Source organism: Odontesthes bonariensis, chromosome 6 (genome assembly GCF_027942865.1).
Source record: "Odontesthes bonariensis isolate fOdoBon6 chromosome 6, fOdoBon6.hap1, whole genome shotgun sequence".
Classification (NCBI taxonomy): domain Eukaryota; kingdom Metazoa; phylum Chordata; class Actinopteri; order Atheriniformes; family Atherinopsidae; genus Odontesthes; species Odontesthes bonariensis.
Genome location: NC_134511.1, coordinates 26,300,785 through 26,328,697, shown reverse-complemented (window position 1 = coordinate 26,328,697; position 27,913 = coordinate 26,300,785). Strand labels below are relative to the sequence as shown.

At 40.4% G+C, this 27,913-nt stretch overlaps 1 protein-coding gene across 1 annotated transcript in view; it reads right to left on the bottom strand.

Annotated features, from left to right (window-relative positions):
• The window catches only part of top3b (DNA topoisomerase III beta), a 52,791-nt gene extending 29,672 nt beyond the window's left edge, over positions 1 to 23,119 (bottom strand). Inside the window, exons 1-8 of the mRNA XM_075468154.1 lie at positions 22,880 to 23,119; positions 20,001 to 20,132; positions 18,625 to 18,731; positions 15,560 to 15,634; positions 12,327 to 12,523; positions 8,496 to 8,652; positions 7,837 to 7,950; positions 1,675 to 1,765 (exon numbers count right to left, since the gene is read on the bottom strand). Of these exons, the coding sequence (XP_075324269.1) occupies positions 1,675 to 1,765; positions 7,837 to 7,950; positions 8,496 to 8,652; positions 12,327 to 12,523; positions 15,560 to 15,634; positions 18,625 to 18,731; positions 20,001 to 20,132; positions 22,880 to 22,949 (943 nt within the window). The 5' untranslated portion in view covers positions 22,950 to 23,119. The remainder of the gene's footprint in view (positions 1 to 1,674; positions 1,766 to 7,836; positions 7,951 to 8,495; positions 8,653 to 12,326; positions 12,524 to 15,559; positions 15,635 to 18,624; positions 18,732 to 20,000; positions 20,133 to 22,879) is intronic.
• Positions 23,120 to 27,913: the final 4,794 nt, after the last annotated feature.

Here is a 27,913-nt window from a genome sequence, read left to right as displayed (position 1 = left end):
AGGGAGACCTCACCTTCGCAGTGTTTCCCACACACAGACTAATTCGTGGCGGTGCGCCAAAGATTCAACACCGGCTGCCACATATTGCGTTTCGTTATTTTTTTTTTAACGCTATTTAAAAAATACCCTGCTCTCCCTCCATCTCTCTGTCAGTCACGCGTCTCTCTCGCATAGCCTACTCTCTCACACACACACACACACACACACACACACAGCCCCTCCCCTCCGTGCACACCGCGTGTGTCTCCATCAGCGAGATCATGCCTGGAAGCTTGCTAGCTTCAGCGTCGCGTTAGATTAGCTCAACCGAAAGAAGACGGCTGGCGAAATTCACAAAAGGTTGGTATCACGTGCACCTTTATAAAATCACACATTAAAAAGTCCTATAAAAATATTTTATATTTTGAATACAATGTTGTCCCGTCCCGACCCATAGCAAACAAGCGATTACGCCTTCTTTATAAAGTTAACTAGTCGCAAGTTTGCCGTAAAAAAAAAAATGTAGTTGGGTTGTCGAGGTCAAAACACTAGCAGCTGTTAATCAAATAAAGTAGGTTTTTTAAACTCTTACACTGAATGTTTGCTGCTTCAATCCAGATGAGTATTGAAAAATATTTTCTGCGATTGAAAAAGAGACGTGCGTGTTGAGGATGAGGAGCAGCCTGAACCGGAGGTATCAGTCTGAAACAGAGCTGAACAGTCCGACCAGTGTAAATAGCTATGTTATTCATTTGTTTACAATGAAGATGTGAATATTAATACAATAAAGTTCTGTGTGACCAATTATTAACGAAGGAATTATTTTGAAGAAATTTTATTTTTAGTAGTTTTCTCTATGTGGTAAACAACTGTGTAGACCAAAGAGTTAGTTTATCAGCAAAAAACAGTGGATTTAAGCTAATTTAACAGCACAAGATTTTTATTCTTCCCTTAGGGGAGCTTTGTGTTCATAACATGAATGATCAGCAGCAGGACTCACACACCACAAGACTTTTTGTGACACTAAACCTTCAGTTGGTCTGATTAAGTCTTTATAAAGCTGTTCAATCGGTCATGCAGACAAGTCTCACTCATTATTAACATACATGGATCAATTTTGCTCACCTTGCAGTTGAGGAGAACTGGTTTCTCTCTTGAGTTTATTATGATATTGTACACTGGAAATCAAAGAGGCATGGATGCTTTCACCAATGTTTAACCAAAACTGAGCAAACTGTAGTTTCCTCACCATACTCTCTATCATGTGTGTTGCATGTTTATTATCAGAAAAGTCTTTCTTGACCTACTACTCCAGAATACAAAAAAGGCTAAATATTAGGTCTGTGATTGGGATGTGTCCACAAGCCTAGGAAATCATGTCTTTGGAGTGTTCATGCATGGATATTATCTGAGATCTGGGCTATTTGTCTTCTACCTCCAACTATGTGTGATGTGTCATCTGATTTCTTGCAATCTGAACTGAGTTAACACACATTAAAGATAATAGCATTTAAATGCAGGGTCAGTGCTTAAAATCAACACTGGCTCTACACCTGTAAGAAACTGATTATTACATGCATAAATATATTCCCAAATAGTCTCTCCCATTACCTTCATTAACTAGAAGAGAACAATTTGTGTAAATATTCTACTAATAGGAAGATGAAATAAATAATGGCACATTAATATAAATACCTAAGGCAGAACTGGCCACTCGCAACATCTCCACTGTGTTCAAAGCCTGAGGCCTCTGCTTGGTCTTCTCTTTTTTACTCACCGACTCCACCTGCAGAGAGAGAGATAAGCAATGAGAGCTTAAATCAAAGTTAAGAAACTTCACCTACATCCAGTAGAGTATATTTCTGGTTGGCTTTGCCTTGGGTCTGGATATGTGGAATAAATTTACAGGATATTTCACAAAAGTTCTCTTTCATTACTGTATGAGGGACTACAATATTTGGTGAGACACAGTAGATATACTCTGTAATGGCTACATCTGACTAAAACCTTTCCTCTCATTGAACAATTTTATTTTATGACGTACATTCAGGGATTCCCACATTTATTAACCTTTATTTATACAGGTAAAATCTCATTGAGACCCAGGGTCTCATTTACAAGAGAGGCAGCAGCAAAACACAAAGTTACACGAACATAGGATAACTAATACAAGCTACCAAAGTACAAGAGAAAGAGAACTAGTTGAGTACATGTGCAGACCCCCACTGGCTGTCTTGTCTCACCAGCCTTCCTACATGTAATTTGAAGTTCCCTAGCGAAATAACGCTGGACAGCTTCCGCTTCTGCTAGAGCCCGTTCCAGGTTCCAGGCGCAGCGTAGAAGGCCTTTTTGCCAAGTTCAGTACGGACTGAAGGGATGGCAAACAGGATGCAGTCCAGGGACCGGAGGCTACGATCAGACTGTTTCCGTGTCATGCATGTGGACGAATAGGAGGAGAGTAGTCCGATGACGGATTTATAGACAAATAGATACCAGTGAGTGGTTCTGCGCATGGAAAGTGAAGACCAGTCTGTGAGAGAGTACAATGTGCAGTGATGTGCGAGGGGTTTACAACCAGTTATGAATCTCAAAGCTCTGTGATATGCAGCATCCAGTAGGTGTAGAGAGTGAGCAGTATTCATATAAACAACATCACCATAATCCAGGAGTGGCAAGAAAGTGGCCGCAATAATACGTTTTCTGGCATTAAAAGAAAAACAGGCTCTATTTGTAAAGAAAAACGAAGGTGTTGAAATGACCCTTTCAAAGTCCAGACCTCAACCTGATTGAAATGCTGTGGCAGGAACTTAAAGAGTTGTGCATAAAGTAATGCCCACAAACCTAAACAAACTGAAGCATCATTGTAAAGAAGAGTGGGGCAAAATTCCTTCACAACAATGTGACATACTGATATGTCATACAAAACTTTACTTCAAGTAGCTCAATCAACTGAAGTTTATGTCATGTCAAAGGTCTATATTTTATCCTATACTCTTAACATGACTTTAACATACTGTTCATCTACTGTAGATTCAAATAATTTGAATTTTCTTTTTTATGTACTACATTTGTCGAGTTACCTCAAATTACTTTTAAGGAAAAACTGCCCACCATGCCAAGATGGCCTGCAGTGTAGTTCTATTTTGAACACAATAATACCAAACTAGAGCTGGCCTTCCAGTAGACCAGAGGAGGCCAACCCGCAGCTCCCGAGCCGCATGCAGCTCTTACGTTCATATCAAAATTTGTGTTTTTTTTAATGTGCCCTTCGTTTGAGTTCAATACGGCAGCAGTCTCCAACCTTTTTTGCTCCATGAACCGGTTTAATGTCAGACAACATTTTCACGGACCGGCCTTTCAGGTGTGGCGGATAAATACTACAAAATAAAATAATATAACCAACACAGACACTGTGGCATTTAGTAAATAGAATAATAAACTTGAATCCACTGTGTACTTGTATGTAACTTTATTAGCAGTGTCCTCCTGACATAACATCCTCTCTGCGTCCTAATGCTCTCTGGTCGCTATGGTAACGCTTAAACATGCCTTCAAAATGCAGCTCGGAAAATCAGCAAACCCCTAACCCTCAGCCTCTCAGGGACTACTTTGTTTTTTGAGGTTTTTTTGTACTTTAGTCAGTGACTTAGTTCTGCTCCAGTGCATGTAACCATGTCTCAATTCAACTGTGCCGACTCAAGTCATCAGCCCTGTGGACCCTGTGTTTTTTTAATTTATTTTTGTATGGCCAGAAAATGCACAGCTGTGACTTGAAAATCTTAATAAGAGTATCAATAAACATCAGTATCGATGAGCAGTGTCGGTACTGATACCAGTATTGCTTAAAGTCTAATTATACCAAACCCTATATAGTATATGTAATAGCAGACTGATTACTTTTAGGTACAGTACACCTGGTAGGCCAGGTAAAATGACAGAGCGGGGTCAGCGGATGCTGAAGCTCATAGTGCGCAGAGGTCTCCAACTCTCTGCAGAGTCAATTGCTACAGACCTCCAACCTTCATGTGGCCTTCAGATTAGCTGAAGAACAGTGCGTAGAGAGCTTCATGGAATGGGTTTCCATGGCCGAGCAGCTGCGTCCAAGCCATACATCACCAAGTGCAATGCAAAGCGTCGGATGCAGTGGTGTAAAGCAAGCTGCCGCTGGACTCAGAGCAGTGGAGAAGCGTTCTCTGGAGTGATGAATCACGCTTCTCCATCTGGCAATCTGGCGGTTGCCAGGGGAACGGTACTTGTCCGACTGCATTGTGCCAAGTGCAAAGTTTGGTGGAGGGGGATTATGGTGTGGGGTTGTTTTTCAGGAGCTGGGCTTGGCCCCTTAGTTCCAGTTAAAGGAACTCTGAATGCTTCAGCATACCAAGAGATTTTGGACAATTTCATGCTCCCAACTCTGTGGAAACAGTTTGGGGATGGCCCCTTCCTGTTCCAACATGACTGCACACCAGTGCCCAGAGCAAGGTCCATAAAGACATGGATGAGCCAGTTTGGTGTGGAAGAACTTGACTGGCCTGCACAGAGTCCTGACCTCAACCCGATAGAACATCTTTGGATGAATTAGAGTGGAGACTGTGAGCCAGGCCTTCTGTCCAACATCAGTGTCTGACCTCACAAATGTGCTTCTGGAAGAATGGTCAAAGATTCCCATAAACACACTCCTAAACCTTGTGGAAAGCTTGCCCAGAAGAGTTGAAGCTGTTATTAAGAGGGCCAGGAGCACATTTTTTCATGTCCCTCCCAAATGTTGATACCACCATATCATCATTGGCAAAGATAATCAAACAAAGCATTTTTCCTGCAAATAAATCATTTTAATTTACCTCCCATCTACAACCATCACAGTATCTTAATATCTGATCCATATACCTTACCAGACATTTACTTTCGTACCAAATCTTTTGAAATAGTTAAAGGTTAAGGTCAAGGTTAAACTCCATATTACTAGGATAGGACTAATTAACAGTTCTCACACCCCGTAATTTATTCCAAGATGATGGATATCTGGTTGTGGCTGCACTGGCTCTCAATAGCACCAGTAATAAAACCAAGAAATAAGGCATCTAAATCTCTGAATTTAATACTGAACGTTTTAAGGCTAAACAAAATTGTGATCACCAGACCTTACTGTATTCGAGGTAGGCTAAGAGGTAAGCTAAATACAAATACATGTAGAACTCTAGTGCTCTTCAAACATTGAGTTTTTGACTGTTAAATGCAGAACTTTTCACCTGCCTAGGGAATTTACTGTCACCACCATCATAGCTGTGGACATCCCCTCACTCAGTGGGGTTACATGGCACTGAAAGGATCAGATAATTGGCTAAATTACAATAAGATTGAGTTATTACTAGTTATACGTGGTGAATTAGACGTTGCGTTCTGCGCATGCTCAAGATTTTTTTCCCGGGGTCGGGAACCGGAAGTCGGAGGAGACAATATTATTGTTGTTGTCGCTGCCGTCGGAAAGAAAAACACCGCGATGGAGAATGCTCCGTTGTGCATCGCGTTTGTGCAACAAGCAGCTCATCACAAACGAAATGTAGAGGGACGTAGCTTCATCTTGCTCTTCATTTGCCATTTTCTCGAATGCCTGAGTTTGTTGTTTTTGTTGGTGGTGAAGGGGTCAACCGGAAGTGGCTCTATTAGCAACAGTTGAAATGGGTACAGCGCCACCTATCGTATCGGAGTATGACACGATTTGTGCCTCTGATTCGATTCATTCACCGCCATATATCCAAGGATAATTACCCTTGCTCAACTCATTCTTATTGTAATTTAGCCAATTATCTGATCCTGTCAGTGACATGTAACCCCACTGAGTGTAAACACTAAGGAGGCCCTGAATGTTCTTTATCATTCCACCAGTGATTTGCAAACCACATATCCAGAAGGTGTCTTCTTCGTTGCAGGAGAAGAGAATCAAGCTGACATGAAAGATGTTCTCATTCATTTTTAACATTATGTGGATTTTGCAACTAGGAGTGCCAACACACTGGATCCGAATCAGAATCATCTTTAGTTGGCCAAGTTTGTGCACACAAACAAGGAATTTGACTCCGGTTGCCTTTGCTTTCTGCATGCAAAAAACTAAAAGAACCAAAATAAAAAAAAACTTTTAAATGGGCAATATACAGAAGAAGATAAAAATAAGTAAAAACAAAAAACTACAACAACAAACTATTGTGTTAATAGTGCAAGTTGAGTGGTGCAAATGTGCATCGATATGAAATATTATAATGACATGACAGTGGGTTATTGCACAGTGTTCATCAGAATGACAGCCTGGGGGAATAAAAATATCTCTGAGGTGATTGATGCGCACAGGACAGACTGGATGATGGCAGTGTAGGAGGTGATCAGCAGCTCCTGTGGCAGGTTGAACTTGAGTTGCTGCAGGAAGTACAACCTCTGCTTGGCCTTCTTCCAGACAGTCTATATGTGACCAGCACTGTATTGTTGAGGATGGTAGTGGGGGGGGGTTTCTCTGAAATTTCACCACCATCTCCACAGTCATGAGCAGGTTCAGCTCCGGGTGGTTCTGACTGCACCAATGGACCAGCTGGTCCACCTCCTGTCTGTACGTGGACTCGCCGTTGTTCTGGATCAAATCAATGTCAGTGGTGTCATCCGCTAACTTCAGGAGTTTCACAGAAGGGTCCCCTAAGGTGCAGTCATTTGTGTGTACGGAGAAGAGCAGCGGGGAGAGAACACACCCCTGGGGGACGCCGGTGCTGATGGTCTGTGTGTGGGATGTGATGTTCCTCAGCCTCACCTGCTGCTGCCTGTCAGTCAGTCACAAAACTGGTGGAGGCAGGTACAGTGAGCTGGGAAGTCTGCGATGATGGTGTTGAAGGCCAAGCTGAAGTGCACAAACAGGATCCTGGCGTATGTTCCTGCTTGGTCAAGGTGATGCAGGATGTAGTGCAGTCCCGTATTGACTGCATCATCGGCCAACCTGTTTACCTGGTAAGCAAACTGCAGGGGATCCAGCAGGGGGCTTGTGATGTCCTTCCATATCCTCAACACCAGTCTCTCAAGGACTTCATGACCACAGACATCACGGCGACAGGCCTGTAGTCATTCAATCCTGTGATGGTGGACTTCCTTGGGACCGGGATGATGGTGGAGCATTTGAAGCAGTTGGTCACTTCACACAGCTCCAGAGACCTGTTGAAGATGGGGGCCAGTTGGTCAGCACAGACATTCAGACAGGAGGGGGCAGTAGAAGTTGTGAAGGTCGTTAGCCAGTCTGGGATTCTCCTAAGGGTGGACTCCTGGAGCTGGTGATGTGCTGCAGGCCTCGCCAAACTGATGCAGAATCGTTGGCTGAGAAGCTGTTTTTTCTTACTTCTTACTTCTCACTGTAGCGCCTCTTAGCTATCTTGATCTCCTTGGTCAGCTCGTTTCTGGCCTGCTTGTACAGGGTCCTGTACCCTCTGCCATAGGCTTCTTCCTTGATCTGGTGCAGTTTCATCAGATTTGGAGTGAACCATGGTTTGTTGTTATTGTATGTGCAAAAGGCCTCGGTCTGCACATAAATGCCCTCACAAAAACTGATGTATGATGTCACAGTGTCAGTACAGTTTGGTATGATGCAAAGTTCTCCACAGAGCCAATACAATAAAAGTGCAAGAATTTACCTGTCTGTGCTGCCTGCAAAACAATTCCCTGCTATGTATATATTCAGATGTTTTGGTGCTGCCCAAATTGGTGACATTTTCTAAGAATGTTTTCAGTCTAAGCAAAGCCTTGGGTGGGAGCTAATAATGGTCACTTACAATAATGACCCAGAGAAGCTGGAAAGATACTTGACATGGCCACATTTTTAATAGCTCTTACCTTGGCCTCCCTGGATGTCTTGGCCAGATTCATGAACATCTGTCCCACCTCCCTGTCAAACACTCTCACTTTATTCCAGTCCAGTGTCAGTGGATTGTCCTTTCCTTTAAAGACCTGACCAAAACAATGCATGTTTGTCAATATAGCTTAGAGTAAGAAAAGGACTGAGTATTTGTCTTGAGACTGAAGATTTACCATAGATTGTACAAAAAAGATTAACATAAACTTTAGGTTTGAAGAGTGATGATAGAGCAATTTCTTTAAAACCTAATTGCCAGATTAAGGTTATACTTCTAATGGAAAAGAAAGCTCTGATTGCAAAGATTAAAAAAAAAGAAAAGATAAAATACATCTCATTTTTAATTTAATTAGGCATTTCTCCATTGACTTTTATTGGCAGCCAGTTTCAAATAGTCTTCTTTAGCACAGAATGATGTCATTGCATATGGTTCCATTAGTAAAATAGCAATAAAGCCGGGTCTGGCTTTCCATGGGTTCTCAATCAGATCCTTTGCTCATCAAAGAGCAGTTAAAAAAAAATGCTAAAGCCAGCAGACAAAATGCTAATCTCAAAATATTTTAATTCAAGTCAACAAACCAATAAGTGATGACATGATGGCTATGCTCATCTTTTCTATGCAGTCTAAGATTTTCTGTACCTTTGCCTGGAGAACCCAATATGTCTCTGGTTTAAAGGACTGGATCTTGTCATGCCGTTCGACACAGAAACCAAGTGTTGGGGTCTGGCATGGTCCAAATGAGATTAAGGAGGAGTCTAGATTGCCATATTTGCCCTGGAAATACTTGGTCTGGAACCTGAAAAAAAGTCATAAAACACAGGCTTGCTTTACATTTATGAATGGACTTTCAATTAGCTTTAATCAAACCTGTAAAGAAAGAAATGAACCAAATGGGAAACTGGACAAATGTGATGAACTGTGGAATATATCTGGCTTTCATTTGTTTTTATGTGCATCTAATTAGAATGCCATAACAATCGTAAATTATGGGCTTCTGAGAGAAATGTTAGTAATTTTGAGCTGCCTTTGCATGTGACCTTTAAATTTGAATGCTTTACCAAATTCAAATATATCTGTCTGCATATAGACATGGAGGAAACATTCTCAAATAGGTTCCTGGTGTTCTGACCTGTCCGTCACAACACTATGCTTAGAACATCTGATTTAATAAATTGTCAAAATAAATGTTTCCAGTCAAATAAACCAAGAAATTATAGAGAAATGTTTCCAGAAATCAATGGGATGGGTTCACTGGTAAACTTCTATATTATGAATTACAATGACTTTGGTGGGAATCTGGCCCCTGATATTTTTTGTCATTATACCTTCTACTCTGGAGCTGTGCAATGAAACCAAAAATGTCAAATAAAGCTAAATAAGATCATCAAAATTTTGAGAATGATAACCAGTGTGATCGTAAGATGATGTCGTTGATGAAGATTCTCAGTCATCCAGTTCATGATAATCATAAGAGCTTAAATAAGGGCAACTGGGCTTCTTTTTGGTCCTTGAAGACGTTTCCCCTCTCATCTGAAATGCTTCTTCAGTTCTGAACGAGGTGGTGTGGAGTATCAGTTTATAAGCAGAGAGGGTTGTTACAGTCACGTGTGTCACTGAACCCCCTGACCAATATGCATGTTGTTAAGAGTCATTATCACCTCTGAATTGTCTACCTGCCTGAAAGGGTGAGTTCTGGTCACAGGACCCAAGGTGTGAATGATTGTAAACTGCCTGGGAAGGAGAGAGCATGCTGCATGGTAGGTGCTGGGAAGCTGATACCTGAGACCACCTCCTCTGTTCAAAGATGCTTTTTCCAGTTTAACATAGATGACTTCCTTGACTCTTCTCTCAAACCATCTGTCTACTCTGTCCAGAATGTGTACATTACTGTCCTGAGAGTGTCCCTTTTCCTTGGGATGGAGGTGCGGTGCTGAGTCTGGACCTGAAGAGGTGGCTCTCCCATGCTGTGCCATGAGCTTGTGGAGCTGTTGTTTGGTCTCTCCTACATGAGGTCTCCACACTCTTTGCTGCACTGCCCTGCATACATGACAGCACTCAGGCTACGGCTACACGAAAACGTTTTTCACTGTAAACAATACTTTTGCTTATCGTTTGGCTGTCGCGGCCACACGGAGCCGGCGTTCCCACTACCCCAAAATGATAGTTTTGGAAAACGGGTTCCAGAGTGGGAAGATCTGAGAACGGCGTCGTTTCGTTTCCATTGTTACAGCCAAAACGGATTCGTTTACATCTGCGTCACAGCCACATGGCCAACGCCAGTGACGTATACACATACGTCAGTGACCAGGACAAAAAGCGGCTTCCATTCAAAACCCGGAAGAAGCAGACAACACAACAAGGACAGACAGCGATCATCATGGACCCCACAACATTGATAGCAGCACTGCTGCAGACACTGCTAACTACAGCTGCGTTGTTGAAGGAACAACGTGAGCTTCGTGCTGGTAGAAGTAGGGGCGTACACGCATGCGCATTGCTTCTTCTATTGTTCTGGTGTAACCGGTGGGGGTGGCTTACAGCGCACCTAGAGGTGTTTCGTGTGCACTGCATCGTTTTCAGCAAGCATCGCGTTTCCATGTGGACACAGAAGCTTCCCTGTGTGGTCGCAATCATTTTCGTACCCGTTTTCAAAAAAACCCTCGTTTCGTTTTCGTGTAGCCGTAGCCTCAGTTTGTGTTTGGGTGTTCTGTCCTTTGGGTGGAGCGGTCTCTGTCTGAGGGTGTTCTTGGGTTTGAAGTAGAGCTGGGCGATATGACGATATATATCATGAGGACGATAGAAACATGTCTATCGTGACCTTTCTCCTCTATTTTTTCTATCGTGATAAACTTTTTTTTCATCATTACAGCTAATATACATTATAATATAATTTCACATGTTAATATAACATTTTGCGTTTTTGCAATGCAAACTCTAAGTTTATAAAACTGTAAAAAAAGAGAATAAAATTATATTTTTAGAGAACGTGGTTTTGCGACACTACACCGCTTTACGTCAGGCGGCTTTGCTCTTAGTTAAGTTGCTAGGAGCCAAGCCGTGAGCCATCGCTGGATTGCAGTCTGAAAAGCAACGCCGAAATGCACGATTTAAAGACCTTTCTGTATAATTACTATGGTATTAAACAGATCGAATTGACAACATATTGGATAGGCGTATTGATGAACGGATATAGAGAGGCTCACGGACTTTTGGAAGTTTGAAGGAAGGGTACCGGTAAGTCAGTCATGTTTACTTAATAATAGCACCGCCGAGTGCATGGTGTTCAATGATTCTACACTGCTTTGGTACTGATAACAAATCAAGTTGTTTACTGTCGCGGGTATTTTAGCACACATGTGCTGGTTGTGAGTCGTGGCCGATGGACTGAAGCTAGCCTAGCCTTCTAGTAGCCGTGCAGAGTAGAACTACCAGGGAGGTTCTAGTGCTATGGCTATTTGCAGACCGGCTTTTAGAGTACCAAGAACTACCGTTTCCTCTGTTAGTTGTACTGACAGCGCAACCTTTCCTGACTGTCATCGCGAAAAACAGTAGGGTAAAGCCTGATCTGTTGGATAAATCTCTGCACGTGTCTTTGTTTTTTTTTTTTTTTAAGTGCTTGTGGTGACCAAAGCGCTGAACACTGAGCAGACGCACGTCAGTGTGAGAGAGAGAGATCTGCAGTTTTTGTTAAAGCAATTCAACGAGACACAGCAGACGCAGCAAAATGGACTCCATCCTCAAAGTTGTGAATGTCGAGCAGTGAATGTCGAGTAAAAGAGCATGTATTCACAAAGCTGTTTGTTTACTCTTATGGCCCCGAGTTGCGCTTTGTTGTTCCCGGTTCGGGGTTGCGACTCCCACATTGGAAAACGAGATGACTGGTTAAAATAGGCGATGGCAGATTTTTTTCGACCCTGTCCGTCAAAATAACGGACTATGAAAAAGTCTAATGCAACCTCTGTTGTGGTATATCGTGATATGTATCGCTATCGGGAAATAAAGTAATCCATATCGTGATATACTTTTTTTCCCATATCGCCCAGCCCTAGTTTGAAGTGCACTGGAATGGACATATGGAACATATGGACATATGGAACTACAGTATGTTTGCAGCTGTTCTTAGCTTCTCTAACGCTGTGGTTTGGTCCAGTTGTTTTTGCTGATTTGATAAATGACAATGAATACATGTCATATGTCAAATTTTGTGGGTGTTATAAAAAAAATATCAGCAACAATAACATAGTGAATGAACTTCATTTGTATGGCAGTTTTTTACTTGATCATTTGAGCTGCCATGGAAGGTGCTTGACTGTCATTATGAGCAGCTTAGGGTTCAGCATTTTTAACCTTAGATAAAATATCAACCCTGCGATTGGTGAAAAATACATTCAAACAGTTAAGCCACAGCTAAGATGAGGATACAAGGCTTTGTGCGTGAGAGCTAGTGTGTATTTGAAGGAGACACTGTACCGGGTAAAGGCGCAGCCTATGCGCAGATCCAGCTCCTGACGAGCATCAACTGACAGAGCTTCATTTTGGTTTGGCTCTTTAAGGCAGTTCATAGCATTCAGGAGGTCTGTGTCAGTTATCGAGCTGAACTTTGCTCGATAAACGCTTTGATCTCTGACACTTCCATTATTCATCACAGGCTGGATGGCATCTAGTACCTGGGAGCAAAGAAAAACAATTTGCTTGAAGTGTGTTTACTGACTCGTTTTATATGATTTTAAACTAGCTTACATGATATGTCATTTTTTACATCAAATATTCTCCTGAAAAGTAGTTTTAATAATATCTATACATTTTAAAATGTAAAAAAAATAAAAAATAAACTTAATCCTATAACTGCTTTGTATGTTTAGTTACTTTTCTGTAAATTAATGCACATAAACTCAAAATACAATTATTGGGTGTAGGGTTGTCACAATACTATAATTTCAAACTATATCGAAACCAAAGAAAATACGTAATGCTCAATATCATTAAAATTCTAAATCAAAAGGCATAAAATCTTTGTACTAAATATGGCTTCAGACAAACTTTTTACACTAGTAACACTGGTGCTCCTAACTGAAAAGAAAAGCACCAGAACAAAATTAAGGTGCACCACCTAAATGTTTAGGTTAAGAAATGAACCCCAATTCTCTCAAACAAGTGAGGTATCTCACTATGAGACACGCCCCTATGTGCTGTCCCCACTGGCTCCTTTACATTTCGCCAGTCGTGACTGGCAGACAGAAGTGACGTCTGCTCCGTAGAGGAGGATTTCGTCCAACTATAAGCCTGACATAACCTCCTCTCTTAAGTCTTGGCAAGCACACCACTTCCTTGCTCCAGGCAAGTAGGGTGGTCTGGTGATACACCTCACTCATGTTTCAGAGAATCAAGGTGAATTTTAACCCAGAGTTCTCTTTCAACATTTGTTTCAGTATCTCACACTGGGATGTAGAGACTCCTGTATTGCAAGACAAGTTTAGGCTGATTAGCTATTTGTGTTAACAAGCAAGTGTCATTAGGTGTACCTAATAAAGTGGCTGGTGAGTGCAAGTCTTCCACAGAGATACTTTGGAGTAGTGCCCATGACGAGGCCACGCAACACGTGGAATGAGCATGCAAGCTGATTAAACTCTGACTGTAACCCCCCACTCTCATAAGCAAGAGTGACAGTCTCCAAAATCCAGTGTGACAATTGTTGATTTGTGAGAAGCTTCCAAAGATGGTGAAGACCTGCTCTAATTTCCTGAATCTAACTGTTCTATCAACATAAGTGAAGGACACTTTATTGTCCATTCATCTATTTTCTATACTCGCTTAATCCAATTTAGGGGGGGGGGGGTGGAGCCTATCCCAGCTGTCATTGAGCGAGAGGTGGGGAACCAGTCCATCACAGGGCCACAATGAGACAAACGAGACAAACAACCATCCACTGTCACACTCACACCTAGGGACAATTTAGAGACACCAATTAACCTAAAATGCACATTTTTGGATGGTGGGAGGAAGCCGGAGTACCCCGAGAAAACCCATGCATACGCAGGGAGAACATGCAAACTCCACACACAAAGGATCCAGCTGGGAGTTTGATTATGGGTGTGGTGAGGGGCTGTGTGTGCCTGCCTGCAGATGCTGTTGTTCGAAAGACGATAAAACTGGCAATGGTGCTGTTTCAAATGAATATCTACAGTGCCCTCCATAATGTTTGGGAGTAAGTCACATTTTTCGTTGAGTTACCCATCTGCTCCTCAGTGTTAAATTCTAAATCAAACAATTCAGTCTAGACTTCAAGTTAAATTCATTTTCATACATTTCATACAAATTACAACACAGCAAAGGGCACCATAATGTTTGGGACAATTAGCTTCCCAGGCGTTTGTGATTACTCAGGTGTGCTTTATTGCTTCATTAGTCCAGGGATACGATGCCTAGGCTCGCTTCTACAATTCTAAAGTTCAACATGAGGAGAGAAGCTGTGCCAATGAAAGTCAAGGAAGCTATTATGAGGCTGAAAAACAAGAATAGAACCATTATAAACACCGGTCAGAGCTTAGAACTACCAAAATCAACAGTCTGGAACATTATTAAGACAAAAGAATGCACTGGTGAGCTCTGTAATTGCAAAGAGTCTGGTAGGACAGAAGAATCCTCACTATGGTAAAGAAAAATCCTCAAATGTATAGCCACCAGATCGGAAACAGTCTTCGGGAGGCAGGTATGTCTTTGTCAAAGTCTACTAACTGCAGAAGATTTCATAAACATAAATACAGAGGCTACAGTGCAAGATGAAAACCGCTAGTTAGCCACAAAAACAGGATGGCCAGATTACAAAAAAAAAAAATAGTATGCCAAAAAGTAAAAAAAGGAGTCTGCAGAATTCAAATAAAAGGTGTTATGGATAAATGAGACCAAGATTAACACGTACCAGAGTAATAACTAGAAAAAAGTTAGGACATAAAAAGAAAGTGCCCAAGCTCCAAAGTATACCTGTGTGCCACAGGTACTGGCACCTGTATTTCTGTGTTGTATTTTTTATGTCTTTATGTAAAGCACATTGAGTTGCCTGTGGTATGAAATGCGCTATATAAATAAAGATTGATTGATTGATTGACTTATCTTCAGTTATGAAGTAACTGCTAATGGAAGGTGCTAAATTAATTCTGAGGGGTACAGAAACACCTTATCTGCTCAAGTTCGAGTAAATCCTCCAAACTCACTGGACAGGGCCAGTTGTTTCTCTAAGATTGATGCTGATTAAATGTCACGATAAGATAAAAAGCGTTGGTATTTCTGAGTAATTATTAAATTATAAATTACTGCAACTCTGGACAGAAATGAATGCTGTAACATTGCATAAGATTAGGCCATGGCAAATGTGTGAGGTAATCACAGCTGAATATGATCCAACAAAACATTAAAAAGTATATTTTTGGCCAGCCGGTGTATATAGACATGTGTATGACATATAGACATATTATTTTGACTTCTCACAATTGTATATAAAAAAAGATAAATCAAGACAAAATTATCATTTTTCAAAATTCGTTGTTGCAATGACGTTCTTCATGTCTTGTATTATATAGACATAGATACTTACATACTTGTGATCTCAATACTGACAGAAATAATTGTGAATATGATTTTGCCCTTATCAAGCAGCCTAACTTGACAAATACAGATGTCATGTGAATACCTGGTGCCTACGTTACCTCAAAACAGATGTTCTCGCCTTCTTTATCACAGTCCAACCATAAAACCACATAGTCACAGCCTCTGGCTTCAGCCTGTCAAAACACCAGTAACTTGGGGTGAGAAACATATACAATCAATTAGAAAAAAGTTGCTTTGCAAGTAAAGAAAAACAGAATATGATGGTTTGCAAATCTCAGACACATTTTATTCACAATAGAATAGCAAACACATATCAATTGTTGAAAGGGAGACATTTTACTATTTACAATATTATAATATGAGTTTCTCAGATGTAAAGATTGGAAGGGATCCATCAATCTGCAAAAAATGGCATCTGCAAATTGTGGAGCAATTTTCAGAATAATTTTCCTCAACGTGAAATTTTGAAGACATTAAACTAACTGAAATTGACTGGGACCTATCTGCCGATATTGGTCCCAAACAGTTTGTGATCCATGGTCACTAAAAAGATTGATTGTGAGAACAAACTGATGGTCTTTGGTTTTATGAAATCGTTATTTTTAAATAACTAGATGAACAACATGAGGGCAATGCAAGTACTCAGAACTGACGTTAAATTAACCAACTATCGGCATTTTGAGTCATTCAGGCTTCATGTCCAGGTCAGATCACACACACAAACCAGTAAATAACAAACAAAAAACCTTGCACTCTTCTGATAATATCAGCAAAATAAGTCAACTTTTCTATGTTGCAAAGATAGCTTCAATGGAGATGACAACAATTCCTTGTGTTAGTGTAACATTTTCAAATAATGATACAGACACCATCACCAAAGCCATTTTTCAACCGCGATAGTTATTCCGTCACTAATAATATACACGCAGCTCTTATTTTTCTTGCACATGAAAACAAGTGCAACTTAACAATATCCATTAAAAATGGGACATGGTACCACCAAACAATGACCAGAGAAAATAACACAGCTGCATGCTCCAGTTAAACAGGTGGCAAACAACGCTGCATTCCATATCATGACAGTATAATATGCTGCATTCGATACAGTTACAAAACAATGAATCTTTAGAAGCATATGCTTGTGTTTGTCGGTTTGACAGCTTTGAATTTGTTTGAGAATTCTCCAAAACTGGACTTTAAAATCTTGTATATGCATTTTAAAAGTCCAGTTTTGGTCGGATTAACACAATACACAATATTTTTCTCTAGTGTTGTGTAAACATGCTTATTGTAAACTTGTTGTGTTATTTTCTGAATTTTTAAATTTATATTTCATTAAATGTTACTTATTTCAATCCATGAGAAAACTGCATTTTTCAAGGTCTAAGCTTCTCCCAATTATCAAGGACCAAAACTGCTATAATCAAAAATATGAGGAAATGAATAATTAAATACGAGGGTTTTCACATTTTCCATTACTTATCAATTATATTTCACTTACTTTATATTTATTTCCACATTTATTTATTTATTAATTTTCAAACGTATTAATTAATCTATTTTCACGTTTCCTAATCGTTTCCCACTTTTCCACATTATTACTTTTGTTCACCCTTTTTTTCCCCCCCTCAAGTGTATGGTAATAAGGTGGGCGTTACTAACTTTGGTCGAAAGCATGATTGATCATTTACGAGAAACAGCGTAAACCAATCAGCTCTCAATAAACCCAGATGATTTAATGGTTTCTCGTCAGCAGATTGCTGCTGAAAAAGGAAAATGGCTGACTTAGCTCAGAATATTACAGAATAGCTCAGAATAATTATCTATTTTGATTATGGTAGTTTTGGTCCTCGATACCCAATAATCAACAACAGTTTCCTGTGGTATAGAAGAGTGATATAATGCAAATGTTGCCCAATGATAAATCAGCTGCTGTCAAATTATGATACCTTCTCATTTCTTGATTTAGAACTGATCGTAGAATGTTGTTATAAATAGAATATACACTTTCAAGTATTGATGTATATAAAAAAAAAAAAAAAAATCAAAGACTTCAAATACATTGTGTAATCCTGCTCCAAGCAATCAGTATTCACCCCCCAAAATCCTAATCAGAGCGCCCTTACCATGAATATTCCATCATGTAAATAATATTATCAAAGTATTAGAGAACCTGGAGACATTTTTGGACTTGAGGGACAAGGTGAAAAATGAGTATTGGATGCCAGTTATCTTTAGACCCTCAGATTGCACTGTATTAAAAACATGACATGACTACGTCTGCTTGGGCCCCGAAAAACATCCAGATCTATTTGTTTGTGGACACAGTTCACCATGCCATGTCTTCTCAGAGCCAAAGCTTCAAGGCAGAAAACAATTATATGGTCAGAGCCATCAGAGTTTAGATTCTTTTTGGAAACCATGGACATTACTAAAGACGAGAGGGCGCTCAGTTCAGAGCCAGCATCTCTGATTGTATAAGCGGTGCATTAGTACCAATGGAACTAGCAGTTTGTAGATGTATGTTCTGGCCTGAACACATAAACCCATCCAGACCGTGGTTCATTGCATATCTTTATGCATTACAACAGCATGGCTTCGTAGTTGAAGAGTCTAGGAGTTAGACTGCCCTGCTTGCAGTATTTGGCGCACTATAAAGCGCAAAATACACCAAAGAAAGAGCGGGACTTTTAAGAGGATATGTGCAATATATATCATTTCTGACAATAACATTACAAAATTCCTCACCCAAAGATCCAGAAACTGGTCTCCTCAGTTTCCAGACATTTACAAATTGCTGTTAACAACGGGTGCCATACAACTGTAAACGGGAACCAATCCCAGCTATTATGAGACGTTTTGCTGCTATCAAATTCAGTCCAATGAAACAATGTGTGCAAATTCCACATTTGAAGGATTTTCTATATTCTATCGTGAATAAGATGTCGGTTTATGAGATTTCCAAACCCTTAAATTCTGTTTTCATTTAAATCTTAAGCAGTTTTTGTTTTAAAATTGAAATTGTACAAGATATAAGATATATGGCCTAACAGTTGCAGTATATATATATATATATATATATATATATATATATATATATATATATATAATGTAGTATAAATATTTTGTGAAAACCAACAAACAAACAACCACAGCAACCTACTTGGAGAAACTTCACCATGTTGAGTTTGGGATTCGCCTCCTTCTTTTCTGTAGGAGCTTTGCTGAAGAGTTCTGCAGGGTCCACTTTGTCCCAGTTGTTGTATTTCCCTTGAAAAAGAATAAGAGAGCTATAAGGAAAATCAGAATCAACCAGTTAAAGACTAGAATACTGAGTCATTCTAGTCATTTATACCCTCAAGTTCATTGAGGTTATAAAGACAAGTTTTTTTGATTTCTTTACGTTTATTGATTTATTTATTTCTATATTCATGTTGTTTTCATACATGTACATTTTGATCCATGCAGAATTCCCAATTAGGTATTACTGTTTTAAAAGACATACACCATTCAAACACATATATAAATGGATATCTTTTAAGACTTTATCATTAATGTGTGATCCGTTTAAAGTATTTTAGTCTGGTGTTGCTTGCATTATATTTACATAATACACAGAAAGATGTCTACATATTAGATGGATGACTGTGATTTGTTTCTGCAGGTCCAACAATAACTATTTAATTCATCCATCCATCCATCCATCCATCATCTTCCGCTTCTCCGGGGATCGGGTCGCGGGGGCAGCAGCTTGAGCAGAGAGACCCAGACGTCCCTGTCCCCGGCCACTTCCTCCAGCTCTTCTGGGGGGACCCCGAGGCGTTCCCAGGCCAGCCGAGAAACATAGTCTCTCCAACGTGTCCTGGGTCTTCCCCGGGGCCTCCTCCCAGTGGGACGGGCCCGGAACACCTCACCAGGGAGGCGTCCAGGAGGCATTCTCACCAGATGCCCGAGCCACTTCAATTCAATTCATTTCATTTATATAGCGCCAAATACAACAAATGTCATCTCAAGGCACTTAGATAATACAGTCCAATTCAAGCCAACTGGAATTCAATTAATTGTAATCGTAATTATTGATAATTCAAATCTTGAAATTTTATCTCATTTCTTCTCAGAGGCAGAGAGGACAGTTATTTGTTACCCACACCAAGGCAATCCCCCACGGAGCTTCTCAGCTTATTCTCAGTTTCTTATCTCTTCATCTTGTGGTCTAGTGGTCTTTCGGTCTCAATGTCTAGATCCGTAGTAACACAGTACTCAACATCACAAACTATTTATTTTAGTCTATCGGAAATGTTTTTCAAAACCAAAAAAAAAAAAAAAAAAAAAAAAGATTTTCCTTAGTTACAGTATTCATCATAAAAGATATTGGCTGGTTACTGGGCTGGCTTGCCAATCGGTCCAGATAGGGACCAATAAGAGCTTAACCAATGGAGGACATTACCCTGAATGTCAACCAAGTCTCTAAAACAATTTAGAGGAATATGTTGCTGGACGACATAAAAGGCTGCACTCAAAATATATGCATATACTCACCAATAAAATCAAGACTCATTACATGTCCACAAACACTGGTCATCTTAAAGCGGACAGTTTGGCCTTGGAAGCTGCCGGTGTATTCGTGTACCGAGCATGCTCCATTAAGCCCCTTACGACTTGTACAATTTCCTAAAGGACAAAAGAAAAAGAAGAGTTTTTTTTTAGATCAATAGAATCATTTCAAGTCATTTGTTAAATATTAGTCTATTCATTTCTTTGTAAGAAGCCACAGAAAGTACAGGTGGATTCTTCCACTATCACTCGGATAAGGATTTTATTTCATTTTTCAAAGTATTTTTAGTGGCCTATATTCAACAGTGGGTAGACAGGAAAACAAGCTTGACTACATGGCATGCCTGCTCAACCAGTCGAGCTATACAGCACCCCATCACTTGGATTATTGACTCCATAACAGACCACAGTTTGTGAGACAGAAGGACAGTGCAAATTAGAATGTGGTCAGATTTCTGCTGTGTTTTAATTTTAATAATTAATAATTAATAATTAAGCCAGCAATGTATTATGTCCGAGAGGAGAGGTCTGCAGCACAGGAGCACCACAAGGGACGGCACTCTCACAGTTCCTCTTCACTCTGTACACCTCAGACTTCCAGTACAACTCGAAGTCCTGTCATCTCCAGAAATACTCAGATGACTCTGCAGTTATTAGATGATCCCAGGGGACAAGAGGCTGAATATAGGGAAATGGTCAGTCACAGCTTATGGTGGACTTAGGAGGACAACGGATAAACCATCTTAAAGGGATATGCCACCCCCAGGCCAAATTAAGTGTATCCCGCATTCCCGAGACATAAATAAGTGTGTGGGAGCGTTTTCCTGGCGACCCAGGCATTGTCCAAATCTCACAGCACTGACCACTGCTTGGTTGCTCGTAATACATACATGCTAGCGTGGCCAATCGAAATATTTCGCCCAACGTGAATTAATTTACTTGATTTACCTTCTAATTACTGTGTGAGTGGTGTACTTTCACATCGAGTGCAAATGACTGTGTAAATCAACACGGAAGGCTTGGTTTGATCATGTCGGTTTGGGAACTAGTTTCCGGTGCGGAAAACACAGCCGAAGCACACTCCCCGCTACGTCTTTGGGAACCCCCACCCCCGACTTCCTCAAACAAACCAGCGTGAAGCAGCCTCAAAATTTACACTGAAAGATCAGTTGTTTCTTTTTCATCTTACATTTGCTTAATACATTACTAATTAATTTGCAATTCCTACATTTATTAATGTAGATGGAGAGCTCTATTTTGGAACAAGAAGGGCAATAAAAGTAAAGAGGAGACTAGGAAGCTCTTCCATGAGTTCCATTCCTCTCCTATTAGTAAAGGCCTCCACAAGGTCCCTGCACACTGGGGTTCAGAAGATTCTGACTGCCATGTGCTCCACATTTTACTGGTTTGGCATGTAAATTGACATCAATAAGTGGGTATGTATCATTTGGAATTTGAATTGAATTGTAATAATTTTATATTTATATGTATATATATACATACATATACACAAAAATAAAAATAAAGAAGTTCCATCTGAATAAAGAGCCTTAATGCTTCTCAAGGGAATGCAGAAGATTACTGCGTGGTGTGTTCCATGTTGGAAGGGAATGCTGAGCTCAACATGATTGAAATGGTAATGAAAATCAGAAAGACAGATTATTTAATATGCATGTTTTAGCATATTAAAACACACACACCCCAGGTACAGTGTGATTGTTGCAGTCGATGGGCACATTTTGACAAGAGTCACTCTCAGTATACGTGTGAAAATGTAGGACTGTGTTGTAAATAAAAAAAAATTCTGGATTTGAAAGTTCTACCTATGTATAAGTCAATTCTGACAAGTGAAGCATAAATAGTTCCAAATGTGTGTAAATGAAGAGGTCTTCTTTTTTTCCTCTCCGTCTTCTGTTAAATCTGACATTTCTCTTTGGAAAAATTTAGGATCAATATAGTACCAATCTAACTATCGAGTTTAGATTGTTTAGACTGTCCAAACCTGGATCCTACCTGGATAAATTCATATGGAAGCATACTCTGATGGGGTCATTTAGACCGTCGAAACATCCTGCCTGAATAACTTTATTCGCTGTTTGATATTTCAATACATATGACGTCATTTCTAGAGGCACTATCAATATGGATTAATGCTGCAAACAAGTGGAACAAACTGCCAGTGGAGATTAAACTTTCACCAAATGGAGACATTTTTACATCCAGGTTAAAAACATTTCTTTTCTCATGTGTCTATGCATGAAATCTGCACGCTATCTTTTAACTTATCCAGACTGTTGCTTGTTTTTAAATTCATTTAAATGATTTTATTTGTTTCTCTTTATATTCTTTTATGTATTTTTAATGCTTCTTACACTCCCTGCTGCAATGCTTTTATTTTATGTAAAGCACTTTGAATTATATTTTACATGAAATGTGCTATATAAATAAATTTGATTTGATTTGATAATGATCGTTAAAGAATGATTTTTTTTTTTTGGTAGCCGAAAACTGTGAATTGTATGGAAAATACGCAAGGTATTGTTTTTTAAGGAGGTAGCACAGATGGACAGATATAATTAGAAAAGCAGCCTTTAGGAGGACGTTCCAACACGGTAGCGTCAGAACAACGGCAATCCTTAATGCATGTAAAACTCACAGGGACAATCAAACTTTGAATCAATCCAAAGTGGCTCACAAAGGGAAGGATGTTTTTTCAACACCAGGTTAATATATTACACCTGTAGTTTACTATACAATCTAAACGCCAAAGATTAACAAGCTAACGGACACACTTCTAAACAACCAAATTTGTAATGACTCTCATTTTATGGCATATCGACAAGTAGCGATACATTTGTGCTCACCTTTGGACAGAATTTGGGCTATGGATTGAGCCAAGGACGGTTTCTCTGCCACCATCAAAACAGTTCTCATTTTGAATAAAGTGTTGACAGCAGCTCCTCTACAAAACTCCAGTCCAGTCACTTCTCTCAAAACGCAAGAACGAATGTAAAGTGGAAATGGTGCTCAATAGTAGCAATAACCAGTAAACATTAAGGTTATGTATGTGTGATGAGTGTTAGCTACTAATGCTAGGTTGTGTGTGAGAGAGAGAGAGAGAGAGATTCACTTCTTCTTCTTGGGTTATTGTGGCGGTTGGCAGCTTAACGGAAAAGGTGCATTACCGCCACCTGCTGGACTGGGATGTGGATGCAAGAGAGCCAACTCCAATGCTTGACTGGGGGGATAGAGAAAAAAAAAAAGGAAGGAAAAGAAAAGAAAAGAGAAAATGAGACTAGACCCTATGAATAAGGCCTGTATCCCTCAGAAACTTAAACACATAGTTGAAGCATATGTGGCAAGAACTTTTCTGTAAAATTTCTTTAAGATTTAGTCCTAACTTGTCCCTTCTCAGCTGCCTTGTTAATATTGCCCTTTCTTTCTGGTACTTAGGACAGTGACATATCACATGTTCTATGGATTCTGGGCTATCACAAAAGTGTGATTCACTTCCGGTGTCAAGTAAGGTTTTATTCTGCTTTTTCAGAGTTTGAATACGAATTTCTAATATTGAATTTTTACAGCATCAAAATCAGACTTTGAATTTGAAAAACCAACAGTGGAAAAAAAAAAATTCAGTGGAAAAAAATTCAACTTCAAAAAATTCAGTGGAAAAAGAACCAGACTCAACATCCGGGTAAACAGGGAGAAGCAATCGATCCCTGTCTCAATTCATCAGATCAGCTCAATAGATATTGAGTAATATCTATTACTCAATTTTATTAACACAAATGGCAAATCCAATTAATTCAATTCAAAAGTAGTCAAATTCATTCATACAGAGCCAATTCAAAAACAATTTCCGAGCTAATCCAACAGATTGCACCGAAACTTGTCTTCAGTCCAATCTCCCATCCTGAGCGTGCCTGAGGCGACTGTGGAGAGAAACGACTCCCTTTGAACAGGAAGAAACCTCTGGCAGAACCAGACTCAGGAAGGGTGGCCATCCGCCTCCACCAGCTGGGGTTTGAGAAGACAGAAAAGAGGGGACAACAAACACTGTAACACCATTCAAAGGATACCTGCTGGAACAGGGAAACACGAGTTAATGACCACAATAATGTCACATGTACATAACATCATTTGAGAAATTAAACAGGGGAAAAAGAGAGTGAAGAGAGGAAAGGTGTGACAGATGAGGCCCCCCAGCAGTCTAGGCCTATAGCAGCTTAACTATGGGATGTTTAACTATGAGCCATCCCTAACTATAAACTTTATCAAAAAGGAAAGTTTTAAGCCTGGTCTTAAAAGTGGAAAGGGTGTCTGCTTCCCGGACATTTACTGGCAGCTTATTCCACAAGAGAGGGGCCTGATAACTGAAGGCTCTGCCTCCCATTCTACTTTTAGAAACTCTGGGAACCTCAAGTAAACCTGCAATTTGGGAGCGAAGTGCTCTGTTAGTAAAGTATCTTATGATGAGATCTTTAAGATATGATGGAGCTCGGTCATTAGGAGCTTTATATGTGAGGAGAAGAATCTTAAATTCTATTCTGAATTTAACAGTGAGCCAATGAAGAGAAGCTAAAACTGGAGAAATATGATCTCTCCTGTTAGTTCTCATCAGAACTCTGGCTGCAGCATTTTGGATCAGCTGCAGGCTTTTCAGAGAATATGTGGGACAGCCCAATAATAAAGAATTACAGTAGTCCAATCTTGAAATAACAAATGCATGGACTAGTTTTTCTGCATCACTCTGAGACAAGATGTTCCTGATTTTAACAATATTACAAAGGTGAAAGATAAACCTGTTTTATAAGCGAGTCAAATGATAAATTCTGGTAAAAAATAACTCCAAGGTTCCTCACTGTAGTACGAGAAGCCAAGGAAATACCATCTAGAGTAACTATATAGCTAAACAATTTCTTCCTGAAGCGCTCAGGTCCAAAGATAACGACTTCAGTTTTGTCTGAAAGTAGACAGACAGTTCTGAGTCATCCAGGTCTTTATGTCTTTAAGATATGATTGTAGTCTGACCAACCTATTGGGTTCATCTGGTTTCAGGTAGGCTGTTATTTCCAACATCTACATGAATATTAAAGTCACCCACTGTAATGACTTTATCTGTACTCAGCACTAACTGGGATAAAAACTCTGAGAATTCAGACAGAAACTCAGAATAAGGGCCAGGTGGACGATACACAACAACAAATAGAAGAGGTTTCTGTGATTTCCACTTTGGGAAAAACTGAGAATCAGAGATTCTAAAGAGCTCAAACTAATCTTGGGTCTGGGACTGATGAGTAACCCTGATCTGAAGATAGCTGCCACTCCTCCTCCTCTGCCTGTGGTTCGAGGAACGTGAACATTTAAACACTCACAGGGAGTTGCTTCATTAATGCTAACATGATCCTCCTGCTGCAGCCAGGTTTCTGTAAGACAAAATATATCAATATGATGATCACAGAGCAACTCATTCACTAACAGAGACTTGGAAAGGAGAGATCTGATATTCAGCTAACAACATTTAATATGGTAGTTATTTTGTTTTTGTTCAGTTCAAATTTTTGTTTACATTTTTTTTTGCACAAGAAGATTTGCTTCTTTTGTGTTAATTGATTGGGTGGGTAGCAGCAGGTGGGAAGCTGCAGAGAAGTGTGTAGGACTACAACTCTGCATCCTGGTCTGAGCCCTGGGTTGTCATGTTTTTGGATGACTAATAAATTAAAGCTATGGTAGGTAATCCTAGAGAGCTAGCAAGAGAGCTAGCAAGATTCGAAAGTGTCCACTCCTCTAAGCTCCACCCCCGCCTCCCCATTCCGTCAGTGCTTCATCCAAAGCCGGTGGAACCGCATGCGCACATGGAGCAGGGAGCCGGCAGAGGGGGGCGTAGGCAGAAAGCAGAGGCATCTGATTGGTTTTTTGTAGGCGACCAATCCGAGATCAGCGGGTTTTCTCAGTCCTGCAGCTGCCACAGAGGTCTGATTATTTTCGTCCCTTTTTCTAAATACATCTTGTATAGATTTCTCTCAGGATAGACGGACCATTTCACCCAGTATTACAAAATGTGTTTCTGAACAGGATTACCTACCATGTCTTTAATTTCTTGAAATGAGAGCCGCTCCTTCCAAAGTGGGATGGATGGCGTCTCTCCTCATCAGACCAGGTTTACACTTGGCTACACTTGGCACAATGCAGTCAGATAAGTACCGTTCCCCTGGCAACCGCTAAACCCAGACTCCTCCATCAGATTGCCAGATGGAGAAGCGTGATTCGTCACTCCAGAGAACGCGTCTCCACTGCTTTAGAGTCCAGTGGCGGCGTGCTTTACACCACTGCATCCAATGCTTTGCATTGCACTTGGTGATGTATGGCTTGGATACAGTTACCATGGAAACCCATTCCATGAAGCTCTCTACGCACTGTTCTTCAGCTAATCTGAAGGCCACATGAAGGTTGGAGGTCTGTAGCGATTGACTCTGCAGAGAGTTGGAGACCTCTGCGCACTATGAGCCCCAGCATCCGCTGACCCCGCTCTGTCATTTTACCTGGCCGACCGCTTCATGGCTGCTTTGCTGTCGTTCCCAATCGCTTCCACTTTGTTATAACACAGCTGACTGTGGAATATTTAGCAGCAAGGAAATTTCACGACTGGACTTATTGCACAGGTGGCATCCTATCATGGTACCATGCTAGCCTGGGAATTCCCATGCTGCTTTGCGCGCGATTTCATTCACAGTGCAAAAGCAGCCTGGAAACCACCACCCTTATTTTTGCCTGAGTAAGGGAACCAATCACAGAACGGGGTGGGGGGCAGCAAGACGATGACGACATCTATGCGCGATACCGAAGCTTGTAGAGTGTTAATCCAACATGGCAGCGGACACAACGTTACCGTTCGATGCAGCCTTAGAAAGTGTTTTAAGTAGCTTAGAACGCAAGTTTACTTTTATTTGACTTTTTTTTCTTCTTCTTCCTCGTTGAATTTCTGTCGCTCTACATACGTCATCTGGTATGTGATACAATTGAATCGTGCGCAAAGCAGCAATGGGAAGAACCAGACGCCATTTGATAGACATTCGTAGCGCCCAATAAACGGCTCTAGGCATTCGTAAACCACGCCTCAAATACGAGAATATGCACACCTAGTTCCCAGACCACCATCTCATCGAGATGTGGACGCGTCAGCCAGGCTAGTACCATGCTGGAATTCACTGAGCTACTGAGAGCACCCAATTCTTTCACAAATGTTTGTAGAAGCAGTCTGCATGCCTAGGTGCTTGAATTTATACACCTGTGGTCATGGAAGTGATTGGAACACCTGAATTTAATTATTTGGATGGCTGAGTGAATACTTTTGGCAATACAGTGTATATGCCTCAATGGTGGCAACTCTTAAAAAAGAGGCAATTCATGAACAAACCATGAAGTTGAACTTTTGAAAAATATTCAAAACACTTCAAGAGTGACTTCATTTGTATTCTTTTTAAAAACTTAAAACTAGAGCTGAGTCAGACAGACAATGACACGAGGTCATACTGGATGAGTAAGGCAGCACTTTCAGGGTCCTCTTGCTCTTAAAGCTTTTTAGATAAATGAGGGGGTTGTGTGGCCTTCCACTGGTTACCTGGTCTCATAACCGAATACTGACATTTCTGATTAAAATAAGGCTAATCTGTCAAGGCTAAATGCTAATGACAGGAAAAGCAATATAATTCGGACCAAATGTCATCACCCCCACCCCTAACCTCCAGCATCCAAATCAGCCACTCCAGCCTCTTGGATGTTGATGGCCCAATTACCATGCTCTCCACCAATGTGAATAAGCATGAGCTGGCAGAAATCTTGACAAGAAAAGGGCATATAAATAGAGGCAGGTCCAGGAACAAGTTACAGATAGA